This window comes from Pseudophryne corroboree, chromosome 6, assembly GCF_028390025.1.
Source record: "Pseudophryne corroboree isolate aPseCor3 chromosome 6, aPseCor3.hap2, whole genome shotgun sequence".
Classification (NCBI taxonomy): domain Eukaryota; kingdom Metazoa; phylum Chordata; class Amphibia; order Anura; family Myobatrachidae; genus Pseudophryne; species Pseudophryne corroboree.
The window spans coordinates 248,493,580-248,509,354 of NC_086449.1; the positions used below are offsets into that span (position 1 = coordinate 248,493,580).

Genomic DNA, 15,775 nt, shown 5'->3' on the forward strand with positions numbered 1-15,775 from the left:
GCTGGAACCACTTGATCTAGACCTTTGCTAAGATTTGGTTAAGATGTGGCACTCACTGATCAGTAGAAAAGACTATAGAGCTTGGGAATAGAAGTTTTTCCTGAGAAGTGGAAAGCTATTCATAATTATCAGTACTGAAAATGATGTGGGTATGAGGAGGATTGGCACAGTTTGACTGCAGACAGATTAAAGTAATAGGAGCCAGTTTGCAAGTAACAAGGTAATGATCTGAGAGGTAGAAAGGAATAATAAAATTAGAAAGCAAATGTCGCCTGAAGAAAACAAGATCAAGGTAAATGCCAGCATATCCAAGCTGTTTAGGGTTCACATGGCTTGCTGAAGCCAGTAGTGCACCATTCCAAAGTGCTGAAGTCTGTCTTTAAACATTTTATCACTAGTGTTTTCAGCATGGGCTGTTTTTTTTCCAGTTGGGGTTAGAGAGAGGAGCTCATTTTGTTTCCAAGCTCAATTATCTTATTTCAACATTTTGTTTTGGCAACATGGTAAAAATGTTAGGGTCTCATGACACTATTAAATGGAGTACCCACATTGTGAGCTTCTCTATCAAGTCTGTCACAGTATAGTGTTGGTTGTGGCTTCCATGGAGAGACCCCACACTGCCCCACCCAAATAATACCATCCCATCAACAGCACGGATTACGTACATTTTACTGGTGGACTTGGCAGCGGGGTGAGCGCTAAGAGTACCCTTGTGGGCTCGCTGCGCTCGCCACGCTGCGGACTCGGTGGCTCACTGCCCTCGCCACAGGACCTTTTCCCACTCTATGGGTTATGTTTACACCCACTAGTGGGAATAGCCCTGGTGAGTGGGGATTCCGGCTGTCAGCATTGTTGGCTATCAGGGTTACGGTGTCAGTATCCTAAACGCCGGGATCCCAACAGCCGGCATTTTAACTGCATCCCCTCAGCACAATTTGTTGCACTATGAAAAACAGCCCTCTGATGATCAGTGGCTTTGACCAGTACTTTGGGATTAAAAGTCGAACCGGGTGCAGACTTGGGTCACTTTGGCGTTCCGAGTTGAACCTGACTCAAGTCATCCCACCAAGTTCTGATCTTGGATCTAAAAAACTAATCTTATATGTTGATTTCAGGTGTCATTTCACATTGGAAATGACTGGAAATGTATGTTATTGAGGTTAATAATACTGTAGGAACAAAAACATGTCCAAATTATATGATTTTAGATGTTTTTATAAATTTTAAAGAAATCCATATCTAAAACCGAAATCAAAACACTTAAGGACGGTTTTGCCAAAACCAAATCCTAACAATAATTTAGAACCAAAACTCTAAATAAAATATGGGGGTCTGCACACATTTGTAATTTAAAGCTGCAAAACATATAAATGCAGACTGATGGCCTAGACAAATTGTGGTTTAGTAAATATGCCCCATAATCTGTAATGTAACATGGGTCACTTGCTAGACATTAAAGTTACAATAACAATTAAATAATCTATAAGGGAAGAAAAAATAAGAATTTACTTACCGATAATTCTATTTCTCATAGTCCGTAGTGGATGCTGGGACTTCCGTAAGGACCATGGGGAATAGCGGCTCCGCAGGAGACTGGGCACAAAAAGTAAAAGCTTTAGACTAGCTGGTGTGCACTGGCTCCTCCCCCTATGACCCTCCTCCAAGCCTCAGTTAGGATACTGTGCCCGGACGAGCGTACATAATAAGGAAGGATTTTGAATCCCGGGTAAGACTCATACCAGCCACACCAATCACACTGTACAACCTGTGATCTGAACCCAGTTAACAGTATGATAAACGTAGGAGCCTCTGAAAAGATGGCTCACAACAATAAACAACCCGATTTTTTTTTTTAACAATAACTATATACAAGTATTGCAGACAATCCGCACTTGGGATGGGCGCCCAGCATCCACTACGGACTATGAGAAATAGAATTATCGGTAAGTAAATTCTTATTTTCTCTGACGTCCTAGTGGATGCTGGGACTTCCGTAAGGACCATGGGGATTATACCAAAGCTCCCAAACGGGCGGGAGAGTGCGGATGACTCTGCAGCACCGAATGAGAGAACTCCAGGTCCTCCTCAGCCAGGGTATCGAATTTGTAAAATTTTGCAAACGTGTTTGCCCCTGACCAAGTAGCTGCTCGGCAAAGTTGTAAAGCCGAGACCCCTCGGGCAGCCGCCCAAGATGAGCCCACTTTTCTTGTGGAATGGGCTTTAACAGATTTTGGCTGTGGTAGTCCTGCCACAGAATGTGCAAGCTGAATTGTACTACAAATCCAATGAGCAATCGTCTGCTTAGAAGCAGGAGCACCCAGCTTGTTGGGTGCATACAGGATAAACAGCGAGTCAGATTTTCTGACTCCAGCCGTCCTGGAAACATATATTTTCAGGGCCCTGACTACGTCCAACAACTTGGAGTCCTCCAAGTCCCTAGTAGCCGCAGGCACCACAATAGGTTGGTTCATGTGAAACGCTGAAACCACCTTAGGGAGAAATTGAGGACGAGTCCTCAATTCTGCCCTGTCTGAATGAAAAATTAGGTAAGGGCTTTTATATGACAAAGCCGCCATTTCTGAGACACGCCTGGCTGACGCCAGAGCTAACAGCATGACCACCTTCCATGTGAGATATTTTAATTCCACAGTGGTGAGTGGTTCAAACCAATGTGATTTTAGGAACCCTAAAACTACATTGAGATCCCAAGGTGCCACTGGTGGCACAAAAGGAGGTTGTATATGCAGTACCCCCTTGACAAACGTCTGAACTTCAGGCAATGAAGCCAGTTCTTTCTGGAAGAAGATCGACAGGGCCGAAATTTGAACCTTAATGGATCCTAATTTTAGGCCCATAGACAGTCCTGCTTGCAGGAAATGCAGGAAACGACCCAGTTGAAATTCCTCTGTGGGGGCCTTCTTAGCCTCACACCAGGAAACATATTTTCGCCAAATGCGGTGATAATGTTTCGCAGTTACATCCTTCCTGGCTTTGATCAGGGTAGGGATGACTTCATCTGGAATGCCTTTTTCCATCAGGATCCGGCGTTCAACCGCCATGCCGTCAAACGCAGCCGCGGTAAGTCTTGGAACAGACAAGGTCCCTGCTGGAGCAGGTCCTTTCTTAGAGGTAGAGGCCACGGGTCCTCCGTGAGCATCTCTTGCAGTTCCGGGTACCAAGTTCTTTTTGGCCAATCCGGAGCCACGAGTATAGTCTTCACTCCTCTCCTTCTTATGATTCTCAGTACTTTTGGAATGAGAGGCAGAGGAGGGAACACATACACCGACTGGTACACCCACGGTGTTACCAGAGCGTCCACCGCTATTGCCTGAGGGTCCCTTGACCTGGCGCAATATCTGTCCAGTTTTTTGTTGAGACGGGACGCCATCATGTCCACCTTTGGTTTTTCCCAACGGTTTACAATCACTTGAAAGACTTCTGGGTGAAGTCCCCACTCCCCCGGGTGGAGGTCGTGTCTGCTGAGGAAGTCTGCTTCCCAGTTGTCCACTCCCGGAATGAACACTGCTGACAGTGCCACCACATGATTTTCCGCCCAGCGAAGAATCCTTGCAGCTTCTGCCATTGCCCTCCTGCTTCTTGTGCCGCCCTGTCTGTTGACATGGGCGACTGCCGTGATGTTGTCCGATTGGATCAATACCGACTGACCCTGAAGCAGAGGCCTTGCTTGACTTAGGGCATTGTAAATGGCCCTTAGTTCCAGGATATTTATGTGAAGAGACGTTTCCATGCTTGACCACAAGCCCTGGAAATTTCTTCCCTGTGTGACTGCTCCCCAGCCTCTCAGGCTGGCATCCGTGGTCACCAGCATCCAATCCTGAATGCCGAATCTGCGGCCCTCTAGAAGATGAGCACTCTGTAACCACCACAGGAGAGACACCCTTGTCCTTGGAGATAGGGTTATCCGCTGATGCATCTGAAGATGCGATCCGGACCATTTGTCCAGCAGATCCCACTGAAAAGTTCTTGCATGGAATCTTCCGAATGGAATCGCTTCGTAAGAAGCCACCATTTTTCCCAGGACTCTCGTGCATTGATGCACTGACACTTGGCCTGGTTTTAGGAGTTTCCTGACTAGCTCAGATAACTCCCTGGCCTTCTCCTCCGGGAGAAAAACCTTTTTCTGGACTGTGTCCAGCATCATCCCCAGGAACAGTAGACGTGTTGTTGGAATCAGCTGTGATTTTGGGATATTTAGGATCCACCCGTGCTGACGTAGCACTACCTGAGATAGTGCTACTCCGACCTCTAACTGTTCCCTGGACCTTGCCCTTATCAGGAGATCATCCAAGTAAGGGATAATTAAGACGCCTTTTCTTCGAAGAAGAATCATCATTTCGGCCATTACCTTGGTAAAGACCCGTGGTGCCGTGGACAATCCAAACGGCAGCGTCTGAAACTGATAATGACAGTTTTGTACCACAAACCTGAGGTACCCTTGGTGAGAAGGGTAGATTGGGACATGGAGATAAGCATCTTTGATGTCCAGAGACACCATATAGTCCCCTTCTTCCAGGTTCGCTATCACTGCTCTGAGTGACTCCATCTTAAATTTGAACCTTTTTATGTAAGTGTTCAAGGATTTTAGATTTAAAATTGGTCTCACCGAGCCGTCCGGCTTCGGTACCACAAACAGCGTGGAATAATACCCCTTTCCCTGTTGTAGGAGGGGTACCTTGATTACCACCTGCTGGGAATACAGCTTGTGAATAGCTTCCACTACCGCCTCCCTGTCGGAGGGAGACGTTGGTAGAGCAGACTTCAGGAACCGGCGAGGGGGAGACGTCTCGAATTCCAATTTGTACCCCTGTGATACTACCTGCAGGATCCAGGGGTCCACTTGCGAGTGAGCCCACTGCGCGCTGAAATTCTTGAGACGGCCCCCCACCGTGCCTGAGTCCGCTTGTAAGGCCCCAGCGTCATGCTGAAGACTTGGCAGAAGTGGGGGAGGGCTTCTGCTCCTGGGAAGAGGCTGCCTGGTGTAGTCTTTTTCCCCTTCCTCTGCCCCGGGGCAGAAATGAGTGGCCTTTTGCCCGCTTGCCCTTATGGGAACGAAAGGACTGAGGCCCTCATTCCGAGTTGTTCGCTCGTTCTTTTTCATCGCATCGCAGTGAAAATCCGCTTAGTACGCATGCGCAAAGTTCGCACTGCGACTGCGCCAAGTAACTTTACTATGAAGAAAGTATTTTTACTCACGGCTTTTTCTTCGCTCCGGCGATCGTAATGTGATTGACAGGAAATGGGTGTTACTGGGCGGAAACACGGCGTTTCAGGGGCGTGTGGCTGAAAACGCTACCGTTTCCGTAAAAAACGCAGGAGTGGCCGGAGAAACGGTGGGAGTGCCTGGGCGAACGCTGGGTGTGTTTGTGACGTCAACCAGGAACGACAAGCACTGAACTGATCGCACAGGCAGAGTAAGTCTGAAGCTACTCTGAAACTGCTAAGTAGTTAGTAATCGCAATATTGCGAATACATCGGTCGCAATTTTAAGAAGCTAAGATTCACTCCCAGTAGGCGGCGGCTTAGCGTGTGTAACTCTGCTAAATTCGCCTTGCGACCGATCAACTCGGAATGAGGGCCTGAGTTTGAAAAGACGGTGTCTTTTTCTGCTGAGAGGTGACCTGGGGTAAAAAGGTGGATTTTCCAGCCATTGCTGTGGCCACCAGGTCCGATAGACCGACCCCAAATAACTCCTCCCCTTTATACGGCAATACTTCCATATGTCGTTTGGAATCCGCATCACCTGACCACTGTCGCGTCCATAACGCTCTTCTGGCAGAAATGGACATCGCACTCACTCTAGATGCCAGGGTGCAAATATCCCTCTGTGCATCTCGCATATATAGTAATGCATCCTTTAAATGCTCTATAGTTAATAATATACTGTCCCTATCCAGGGTATCAATATTTTCAGTCAGGGAATCCGACCAAGCCACTCCAGCACTGCACATCCAGGCTGAGGCGATTGCTGGTCGCAGTATAACACCAGTATGTGTGTATATACCTTTTAGGATATTTTCCAGCCTTCTATCAGCTGGTTCCTTAAGGGCGGCCGTATCGGGAGACGGTAACGCCACTTGTTTTGATAAGCGTGTGAGCGCCTTATCTACCCTAGGGGGTGTTTCCCAACGCGCCCTAACCTCTGGCGGGAAAGGGTATAATGCCAATAATTTATTAGAAATCAGCAGTTTTTTATCGGGGGAAAACCACGCTTTATCACACACCTCATTTAATTCATCTGATTCAGGAAAAACTACTGGTAGTTTTTTCACACCCCACATAATACCCTTTTTTGTGGTACTTGTAGTGTCAGAAATATTCAATGCCTCCTTCATTGCCGTGATCATGTAACGTGTGGCCCTACTGGACATTACGTTTGTCTCCTCACCGTCGACACTGGATTCAGTATCCGTGTCTGGGTCTGTGTCGACCATCTGAGGTAACGGGCGTTTTAGCGCCCCGACGGTGTCTGAGACGCCTGAACAGGCACTAATTGATTTGCCGGCTGTCTCATGTCGTCAACAGTTTTTTGCAAAGTGCTGACACTGTCACGTAATTCTTTAAATACGACCATCCAGTCAGGTGTCGACTCCCTAGGGGGTGACATCACTAACACAGGCAATTGCTCTGCTTCCACATCATTTTCCTCCTCATACATGTCGACACAATCGTACCGACACCCAGCACACACACAGGGAATGCTCTGAAAGAGGACAGGACCCCACGAGCCCTTTGGGGAGACAGAGGGAGAGTTTGCCAGCACACACCAGAGCGCTATATATATACAGGGATAACCTTATGTAAGTGTTACTCCCTTTATAGCTGCTGTTTTATATTAGCTGCCAATAGTGCCCCCCCTCTCTTGTTTTACCCTGATTCTGTAGCAGGACTGCAGGGGAGAGTCTGGGAGCCTTCCTTCCAGCGGAACTGTGAGGGAAAATGGCGCTTGTGTGCTGAGGAGATAGGCTCCGCCCCCTTCACGGCGGCCTTTTCTCCCGCTTTTTTTAGGAAAACTGGCAGGGGTGAAATGCATCCATATAGCCCAGGAGCTATATGTGATGTATTTCTTTAGCCATATAAGGTTTAAACATGTTTTATTGCGTCTCAGGGCGCTCCCCCCCAGCGCCCTGCACCCTCAGTGACCGGAGTGTGAAGTGTGCTGAGAGCAATGGCGCACAGCTGCAGTGCTGTGCGCTACCTTATCTGAAGACAGGAACGTCTTCTGCCGCCGATTTCTCCGGACCTCTTCGCTCTTCTGGCTCTGTAAGGGGGCCGGCGGCGCGGCTCCGGGACCCATCCAGGCTGAACCTGTGATCGTCCCTCTGGAGCTAATGTCCAGTAGCCAAGAAGCCCAATCCACTCTGCACGCAGGTGAGTTCGCTTCTTCTCCCCTTAGTCCCACGATGCAGTGAGCCTGTTGCCAGCAGGACTCACTGAAAATAAAAAACCTATTTAAACTTTTACTTCTAAGCAGCTCAGGAGAGCCACCTAGCATGCACCCTTCTCGTTCGGGCACAAAAATCTAACTGAGGCTTGGAGGAGGGTCATAGGGGGAGGAGCCAGTGCACACCAGCTAGTCTAAAGCTTTTACTTTTTGTGCCCAGTCTCCTGCGGAGCCGCTATTCCCCATGGTCCTTACGGAAGTCCCAGCATCCACTAGGACGTCAGAGAAAACTTTTTTATTCAGAATGAAGTTGTCAAGAAAATACATTGGTCATTTTTCAGTATATTGGGAGTGATTCCGAGTTGTTCGCTCGCTAGCTGCTTTTAGCAGCATTGCACACGCTAAGCCGCCGCCCTCTGGGAGTGTATCTTAGCTTAGCAGAATTGCAAACGAAAGATTCGCAGAATAGCGAAAAGAAATTTCTTAGCAGTTTCTGAGTAGATCCAGACCTACTCACAGATTGCGATCAGCTCAGGCCGTTTCGTTCCTGGTTTGACGTCACACACACGCCCAGCGTCCGGCCAGCCACTCCCCCGTTTCTCCAGACACTCCCGCGTTTTTCCCTGGCACGCCTGCGTTTTTCCGCACACTCCCAGAAAACGGCCAGTTTCCGCCCAGAAACACCCACTTCCTGTCAATCACACTACGATCACTTCAACGAGGAAAAATCTTCGTAAATCTACTAAGTTTTGTGGTAAAATATAAACCGCATGCGCACTGCGAAACATGCGCATTTTTGCCTTGATCGCTCCGTTTCGAAAATCGGCAACGAGCGAACAACTCGGAATGACCCCCATTGTCTGCTAATGGAAAGTTATCAGAGGCAATCAATCAGCATTATGTAGATCAGAGGTAAAGGAGATGCAACAGGAATAGGAATATATACTGCTAGGTTACTTGGCTCCCAGCAAAAATTAACCCTAGCGTGAATGTGTCTGTGTGTACGTGTGGTATGGAATATAGGCCCTCATTCCGAGTTGATCGGTCGCAAGGCGAATTTAGCAGAGTTACACACGCTAAGCCTACGCCTACTGGGAGTGTATCTTAGCTTCTTAAAATTGCGACCGATGTATTCGCAATATTGCGATTACAAACTACTTAGCAGTTTCAGAGTAGCTTCAGACTTACTCTGCCTGTGCGATCAGTTCAGTGCTTGTCGTTCCTGGTTTGACGTCACAAACACACCCAGCGTTCGCCCAGACACTCCTCCGTTTCTCCAGCCACTCCTGCGTTTTTTCCGGAAACGGTAGCGTTTTCATCCACACGCCCATAAAACGCCGTGTTTCCGCCCAGTAACACCCATTTCCTGTCAATCACATTACGATCGCCGGAGCGATGAAAAAGCCGTGAGTAAAAATACTATCTTCATTGTTAAATTACTTGGCGCAGTCGCAGTGCGAATATTGCGCATGCGTACTAAGCGGATTTTCATTGCGATGCGATGAAAAATACCGACCGATCAACTCGGAATGAGGGCCATAGATTGTAAGCTCCACTGGGGCAGGGACTGATGTGAATGGGCAAATATTCTCTATAAAGCGCTGCGGAATAAGTGTGCTCTATATAAATTACTGATAATAAATAATAATATGAAATATAAGGTTACTGTAGTTCAGATGGCAAATTCTGAGGGTGTAAGAGGCGATATGAAAGAAAAAGATAGCCTTTGTTCTATTGATGCAATCCAAAAGGAGGAAGTGTATAAGATATAAGAAGTATATTAGTTCCACAAACAGATAGCTAAATTAGGCACTAGGACAGGTGTTGGAAAATTACCAACTATATCTGCAACAGTTTTAAGGTCAATTTACCTACAATCAAAATCCCAACAGTCAAAATACCGACATCCATTGACTGATGGTCAAAATCCCGACATGGTCAAAATCCCGACATTTCAGATACCGGCAAGGTCATAATACCGACATTTAAAATGTCAACAGGTCAAAAAGTTTTTCATGATTTTTTCATTGAAACCGCCTTGTACATGCTTTACCATCCCAGTGCACCTGGCGGGGGAACATAATAGTGTGCCCGAAGCATGGCGAGCGCAGCGAGTCATGCGAGGAGACGCGGTACACTCATACGGTGTCCATGTCGACCTATGTCGACATACACACACAAAAAACAATGGAAAACTCTTGTCGACTTTTTGACATGCTGACATTTTAAATGTCGATATTTTGACCTTGTCTGTATTTTGACCTTCTTGTCAGGATTTTCACCATCGGTCAATTGTTATCAGGATTTTGAACGTCGGGATTTTGATTGAAGGTATTTCATACTGGTAGAACTGATCTATTCACAAATGTTATCCAAGGTACAGTCAATGCTTTGTCAACAACAAAAAAAACAGGTAAAAGGTTGAGAATACTAGAAGCAGTTCATACATTTGAAACAAACCATGGAACAATATCATTTATAATTTAAGAAGTCTTTATGTATATATAAAATCTTGCATACTGATTAAATCTGAGGTTCCTTTTGCTATCGGAGGCTTTTCTCCTCCTCACAAGCAGCTGAATGCAGCTAACAACAGTTTCTATCTAGAGGATGCGCATGTACAACTGCTGGCAGTGCATGCTCACTTAGCTGTGATCAGAAGAGCTCCTGCAAAGCTTCTTAGGCTTCTTCATAAAATACAAATCTCTGTTGTTTCCGGTGTTTATTGAGAAAAGCCCTTTCTCTGGTAAAAACACCAAAGACATCTTTCTCAACCTTAGAAATAGACTACCTTAGCCATTTGTAACTGTAGCAGCCATTGCCTCAGTTTACTGGGTGTGGTATAGAAGATATACAGTAACTGGAAAGGCAGCCATTAGGTTGACATGCATTAAGTCGACATGGTCAAAAGATCAACAGTTAAAAGGTAGACAGTGGGTAAGGTCGACAAGTACAAAAGGTCGATAGGGTCAAAAGATTGACATGACAGTTGTCAACACAAAAATTGTCAACACAGGTTTTTCTTATTTTTTGGGGCATAATTTTGTATGTTTCATAATATGTTGCCACAATCAGTGAAAACATGTACCATCGCTGGCTCACTTCACTTGCCATGCTTCATGTAATGTTACTATTCCCAATCGTACACCACGTGGATAGTAAATCAATCAAGTTAAAAAACCCTAACAAAAACTTGTGTTGACCATATATGTGTGACCACTGCCATGTCGATCTTTTGAACCTGCCGGCCTTTTGTACCTGTTGACCATAAGCACTGTCTACCTTTTACCTGCAAACTTTTTGACCCTGGTGATCTAATGCATGTCGACCATATGATGTCGAACTTTTGAATGCGACTATCTATTGGATACCCAGTTTACTGTGATTATAAAAAAAAAATTGTATTGTCTGAAAGACTGTGAGTATTTTATATGTAAAAGGTACTTACCTTTACTCGCCTCTTGGTACTTTCTCTTGGCTTGTAATGTATCTTTTACTTTACTCCGATACTGAGTCTTTATGTTTTCTATCTCCTGTTGTGTGGTCTATGGAATGACAATGAATACATGCATTTTAGGTAAAGTTGGGACTCAGGAGTCTAACTCTGTGAACTGTAAATTAATTGGCTACTCAAATTTGTTAAAAGGAAAAATAAAAATCAGGATTAGATTTTCATCTCACTTCATGAGACTCTGAGGGGTAAATTTACTAAAGCTTCTAAAAGTGAAAAGAGGTGATGTTGCCCATAGCAACCAATCAGATTCTATCTATCATTTCTCTATTGCATCCTAGGAAATGATAGAGAGAATTAGTTGCTATGGGCGACAGGATCCCACTGCATATGCATGCATCTGTGGTACATATGTTCTGAGATTCATTCAGCAGTGTTTTGGACACAGCAAACACATTGGGTGATATCCTATTGGCTGCGGTAAATTACCGCGGCTAAAGGTCTCACCTGGGGCTATCCTATTAGCCCCAACAAGCCGATGCTAAAAAACAGGGATGTTTCTCACGAAAATATAAGTTTCACTGTGTTTTCGGGAGAGCATTATTTTTTTTACTGGTGATCTAATTGGATAATCTGTAAAAAAAATATTTGTGAAATACTGGGGAAAATCGTGAAAACCGTTCAAGTTTCACGATCAATGTTTTACTGCTGCTAATAGGATACCGCCCATTCTATAAAATAAAGATCACAATTCCTGTGGAGAAATATATAGGATTATCAGTTTGAAAGCTGACTGGACATCTCAATTCTTTGGGTGTGGATCATTTGATCTACACTAAAAAGGTCTACAGTCAATAGGTCGACCACAAATGGTTGACATGCATTAGGTCGACTGGGTCAAAAGGTCAACCGGGTCAAAAGGTCAATATGGAATAGGTAGACAGTAGAAAATGTCGACAGGGTGAAAAGTCGACATGGTCAAAAGGTCGACATGGTCAAAAGGTCAACATGGAAATGGTTGACACAAAAAGGTAGACTTTTTTTTGGGGGGGGTTGTTACTTTTCTGCCACAAAAAATATCCCCATTAGTGTACTGCGTCCCCTCACGTGGCTCGCTTGGCTTGCTATGCTTCGGGCAAGGTGCACTGCTCCACTACCACAGGTTACTATTCCCAGTCGTAATCCACGTGGATAGTAAAGTATGAAAAAAAAAAAAAAATGGAATAAAAAATATGTGTGTCGACTATTGTCATGTTGACCTTTAGAACATGTCGACCTTTCAAACTGTCTACCTTTTACATGTCAACATTTTGACCATGACGACCTTTTGACCCCATGCATGTCGACCATTAGTGGTCGACTGATTGACTGTACACTTTTTCAGTGTAGATCTATACATCGGATGGGTGGTCTTCAGTATGCCGAATGTCGGGATCCCGGCGCACAGTATACCGGCGCCGGGATCCTGACACCCAAAATACTAACAGCTATTCTCCCTCGTGGGGGTCCATGACCCCCCTGGAGGGAGAATAAATAGCGTGGCGCGCGTAGCGCGCCACCGTGCCCGCAAGGGGCTCCTTTGCGCTCGCCACACAGTCGGTATGCCGGCGGTCGGGCTCCCGGCGCTGGTATGCTGGTCGCCGGGAGCCCGGCCGCCGGCATACCATACTACACCCCATCGGATACCCAATTTTTTAGGTACAATTTTAATGTTATCCACATTTTCTCATTAAGATCCACATTCCACATATTGGGGTTGATTCTAAGTTGCACGCAAAGTGGCTGTAGTTGCGGCCAGCCTCCGAAACAAGATTTACTACCTTATGCTAGTGCGGAATTCTATTCAGCTAATGCGAGGATCTGTGTGTCTACCAGCAGATTGCCGCACCACCAGCTGATTTTATGCCACAACTGTCATCATTAGCATTGGCAGTTGCACCAGCCCCATGCTGGGTGCAAGAGATCCGACAGAAGCAGGCTTCTCGACCCCGTACACACCACTCCGAATCGCAACTTTAGCTTTAGCATTGTTGACGCACAGTTCTCGACCTAACCAGTTTCACGGAAAGGCAGATTCTGGCAAGCTCCTGGGAGGCATAGAACCTTTACTAGTTTTGGTATTACCAGTCTCAAACATAGAAACATAGAATTTAATGGCAGATAAGAACCACTTGGCCCATCTAGTCTGCCCATATACACGCACTCACTTATACAGTAGAGTTAATTTTTGTCAGGAGCCATATAACCTACCAGTATATTTTGGGATTTTAGGAGGAAATTAGAATACCCGGAGGAAACCCACAAAAGCACAGAGAGAATATACAAACTTCACACTGGTAAGGCCATGGTGGGTATTATACCCATGACCTTAGTGCTATGAGGCAGCAATGCATGTGTATGCCTTGGTATAAAATATCTGCCCGATTCAGACCTGATGTTGTGCGTTTTCGCACAGCGGACGATTATCAAACTACTGCGCATGCGTATGCACTGCAATGCACAGGCGCGTTGTCAAACAGCGACAGGATGGTGCGAAAATTTCAATCTCATGGGCGTTCGCAAGGTGATAGACAGGAAGAGGACGTTTGTGGGTTCTAATTTTCAGGGAGTGTCTGGAAAAACGCAGGTGTTCCCAAGCGTTTTCAGGGAGGGTGTGTGACGTCAGCTCCGGCTCCGATCAGCCTGATTTCTTCGCACTGGATGAGTAAGTATTGAGCCACGCACAGACTACACAGAATGGGAAAAACATTCGATGGTGAGTGTGATGCGAACGGTTTTGCAGACGTCCGCTGACTGAGGGGAATTTTCGCACAGCGTACACATGCAATCGCACACTTGCACGGGGTGAATTTTCACTCCCTCTGGATGGCGACTATCTGATCGCAGGACAGTGTAATTTGTAGCACAGCGATCTGGTTTGAATTAGGCCCAATGTTTTTCCCAGCCTCTTCCCTACCACCCTTTTTCCTTTGTTTGCATTGAAAAATAACAAAACATAATTTAAAGAAATATATATCACAGTGATGCCATCAGCGAAGAAACTGATTGTAATGTAGCGTATTCTTATGTCAATATGTCTCTCTTTATGAAAACATCAATTATCAAAACATCAAAACAATGTAATGCAATGTAATGTAATAACATTGTAATGCCATCAATGATATCCAACATGCCATGCCAAGTACTATTCTGTCTCGCCATGTAATGTCACTATCACTGGGTGTTATCGGTACATTTACATATTATGAATTCAGGGGAACCAACATTTAAGAAATAAAATACCCACTGGGTTTATAGAACATGACTTGGCAATTGCTAGTCAGACTTCCCATAGTCCAAATACAGATGCCATTGTTAGGTCTCATCAGTGCAGTGTATAGCGTTATCTGCTAAGCATGCATGCAAACAAATAAAGAAATTAGCTTGTTAAAACAATGAAAGGATCATGGAGATGATTAATAGAGGCTCTGCAGCCGCCCTTGTTCCTCACAAACGTGAGCTCATCATGCAATTATGCTTATTTCCCTGTCTTACCCTGCCACGTGAAATTTCATGTTGGCGTTTAGGCATCACCTAGGTGCAAAGCTGAGGCTAGCACACATTCAACAAGCATTCGCCACCATCCTAATATGCTAAGCCATGTGCATACTATACAAATACGCAATGCACAATGGCAAATAAAGACACCTACCTGCTTTGTCCTTAGTTAAATGCTTTGTAATTACACTCTACCTTTCTCTTGTTAAAACAAAATTTCTCTACTCTCTTCTGTGACAAGAAAGTTTTTTTACTACCACTACTTGTGTCATATTCCTTCTCTTACTAAAACAGCATAATAGTATATATAAATCTATACTTGGCGGCATTTGTCAGTTAAAGACTGGGAGAAGTCCACTTGTAATAATGCCCTCTCCAAACACCACCACCCATACCAGAGAGGCTATAGTATGTAGAAACAAAAAGTAAGGTTTGTTGGCGCTGGGCAAAACTGTGTGAGTATAAATTGGAATCAGCAGCCACCTGGTAAGGAGGTAGCCAGCCTCCTTAGCAATTAGCAATTAAAAACAAACAAACACCAGGTCGGCGCTTAAAAGTCCAATAGTGCTGCCAAATATAATAAAACAATTTATTTAGCTAGCAAAGAAAAATAAAAATAAAAAACACAAAGAAACATATATAATAAATAAAAATAAAAACTAATATTGGACCACAATATTATATATCACATAAAACTAAGGTGTATTGCACCTCAGATAATAGCATATATATGCTTATAATAAAAACCTATAGGAGTGGGTCACCGGTTTTCACTTAAGCAGCTTTCAATACATTGAGATTAAATTCTAAATTGTTCAGTCTCTCACAGTTCAGAAAAAGTATGTCCTCCGGCTAATGAATTCAGCCTCTGTAACCATATATTTAAGGTATAATTTTCCACGTATTGGATATGATTTGAAAGAACCGTACGGTTTCAATTACTCACTGAATCGCTGTCCTTGCTTTCCTATGCACGGTGGGTAATGCAAAGCCGCTTTCTATCACCCTTTGCACGGGTGAGACATCCGTCGGCGGCACCCACAGGGATTGGATGTTTTCTTTAGCGCAGCACGATGTTAATGAGCTGAACTGCCGTGTGTCATCCCTGGTTTAAAGGTAGCTGTGCTCAGCAAGACAGACTGATGATGTTAGAGATGTGGAGAAATAGGAAGTCCGATCTCATCACAAGCAGGCTGATTGCCGGCAACAGGTTGCAGACTGCTTGATGTTGTAGAAAAGCCGGTATATTTCTCCTGTGAGCACTTTGGTAGTCTCAGTGATAATCTCAGTGACCCGTCCTCTCTGTCTCCTCAACGCGTTTCTCCGCACCCCAGGCGGCTTCTTCAAGAGCCTTCTTCAAGAGCCTCGCTGCGCTCGCCACGCTA

At 45.1% G+C, this 15,775-nt stretch overlaps 1 protein-coding gene across 2 annotated transcripts in view; it reads right to left on the reverse strand.

Moving 5' to 3' along the window:
- FES (FES proto-oncogene, tyrosine kinase) overlaps positions 1-15,775 on the reverse strand; it is a 224,744-nt gene that overhangs the window by 83,929 nt on the left and 125,040 nt on the right. For both annotated transcript variants that reach the window (XM_063925860.1, XM_063925861.1), the window contains exon 4: positions 10,851-10,947. In XM_063925860.1, the coding sequence (XP_063781930.1) occupies positions 10,851-10,947 (97 nt within the window). The remainder of the gene's footprint in view (positions 1-10,850; positions 10,948-15,775) is intronic.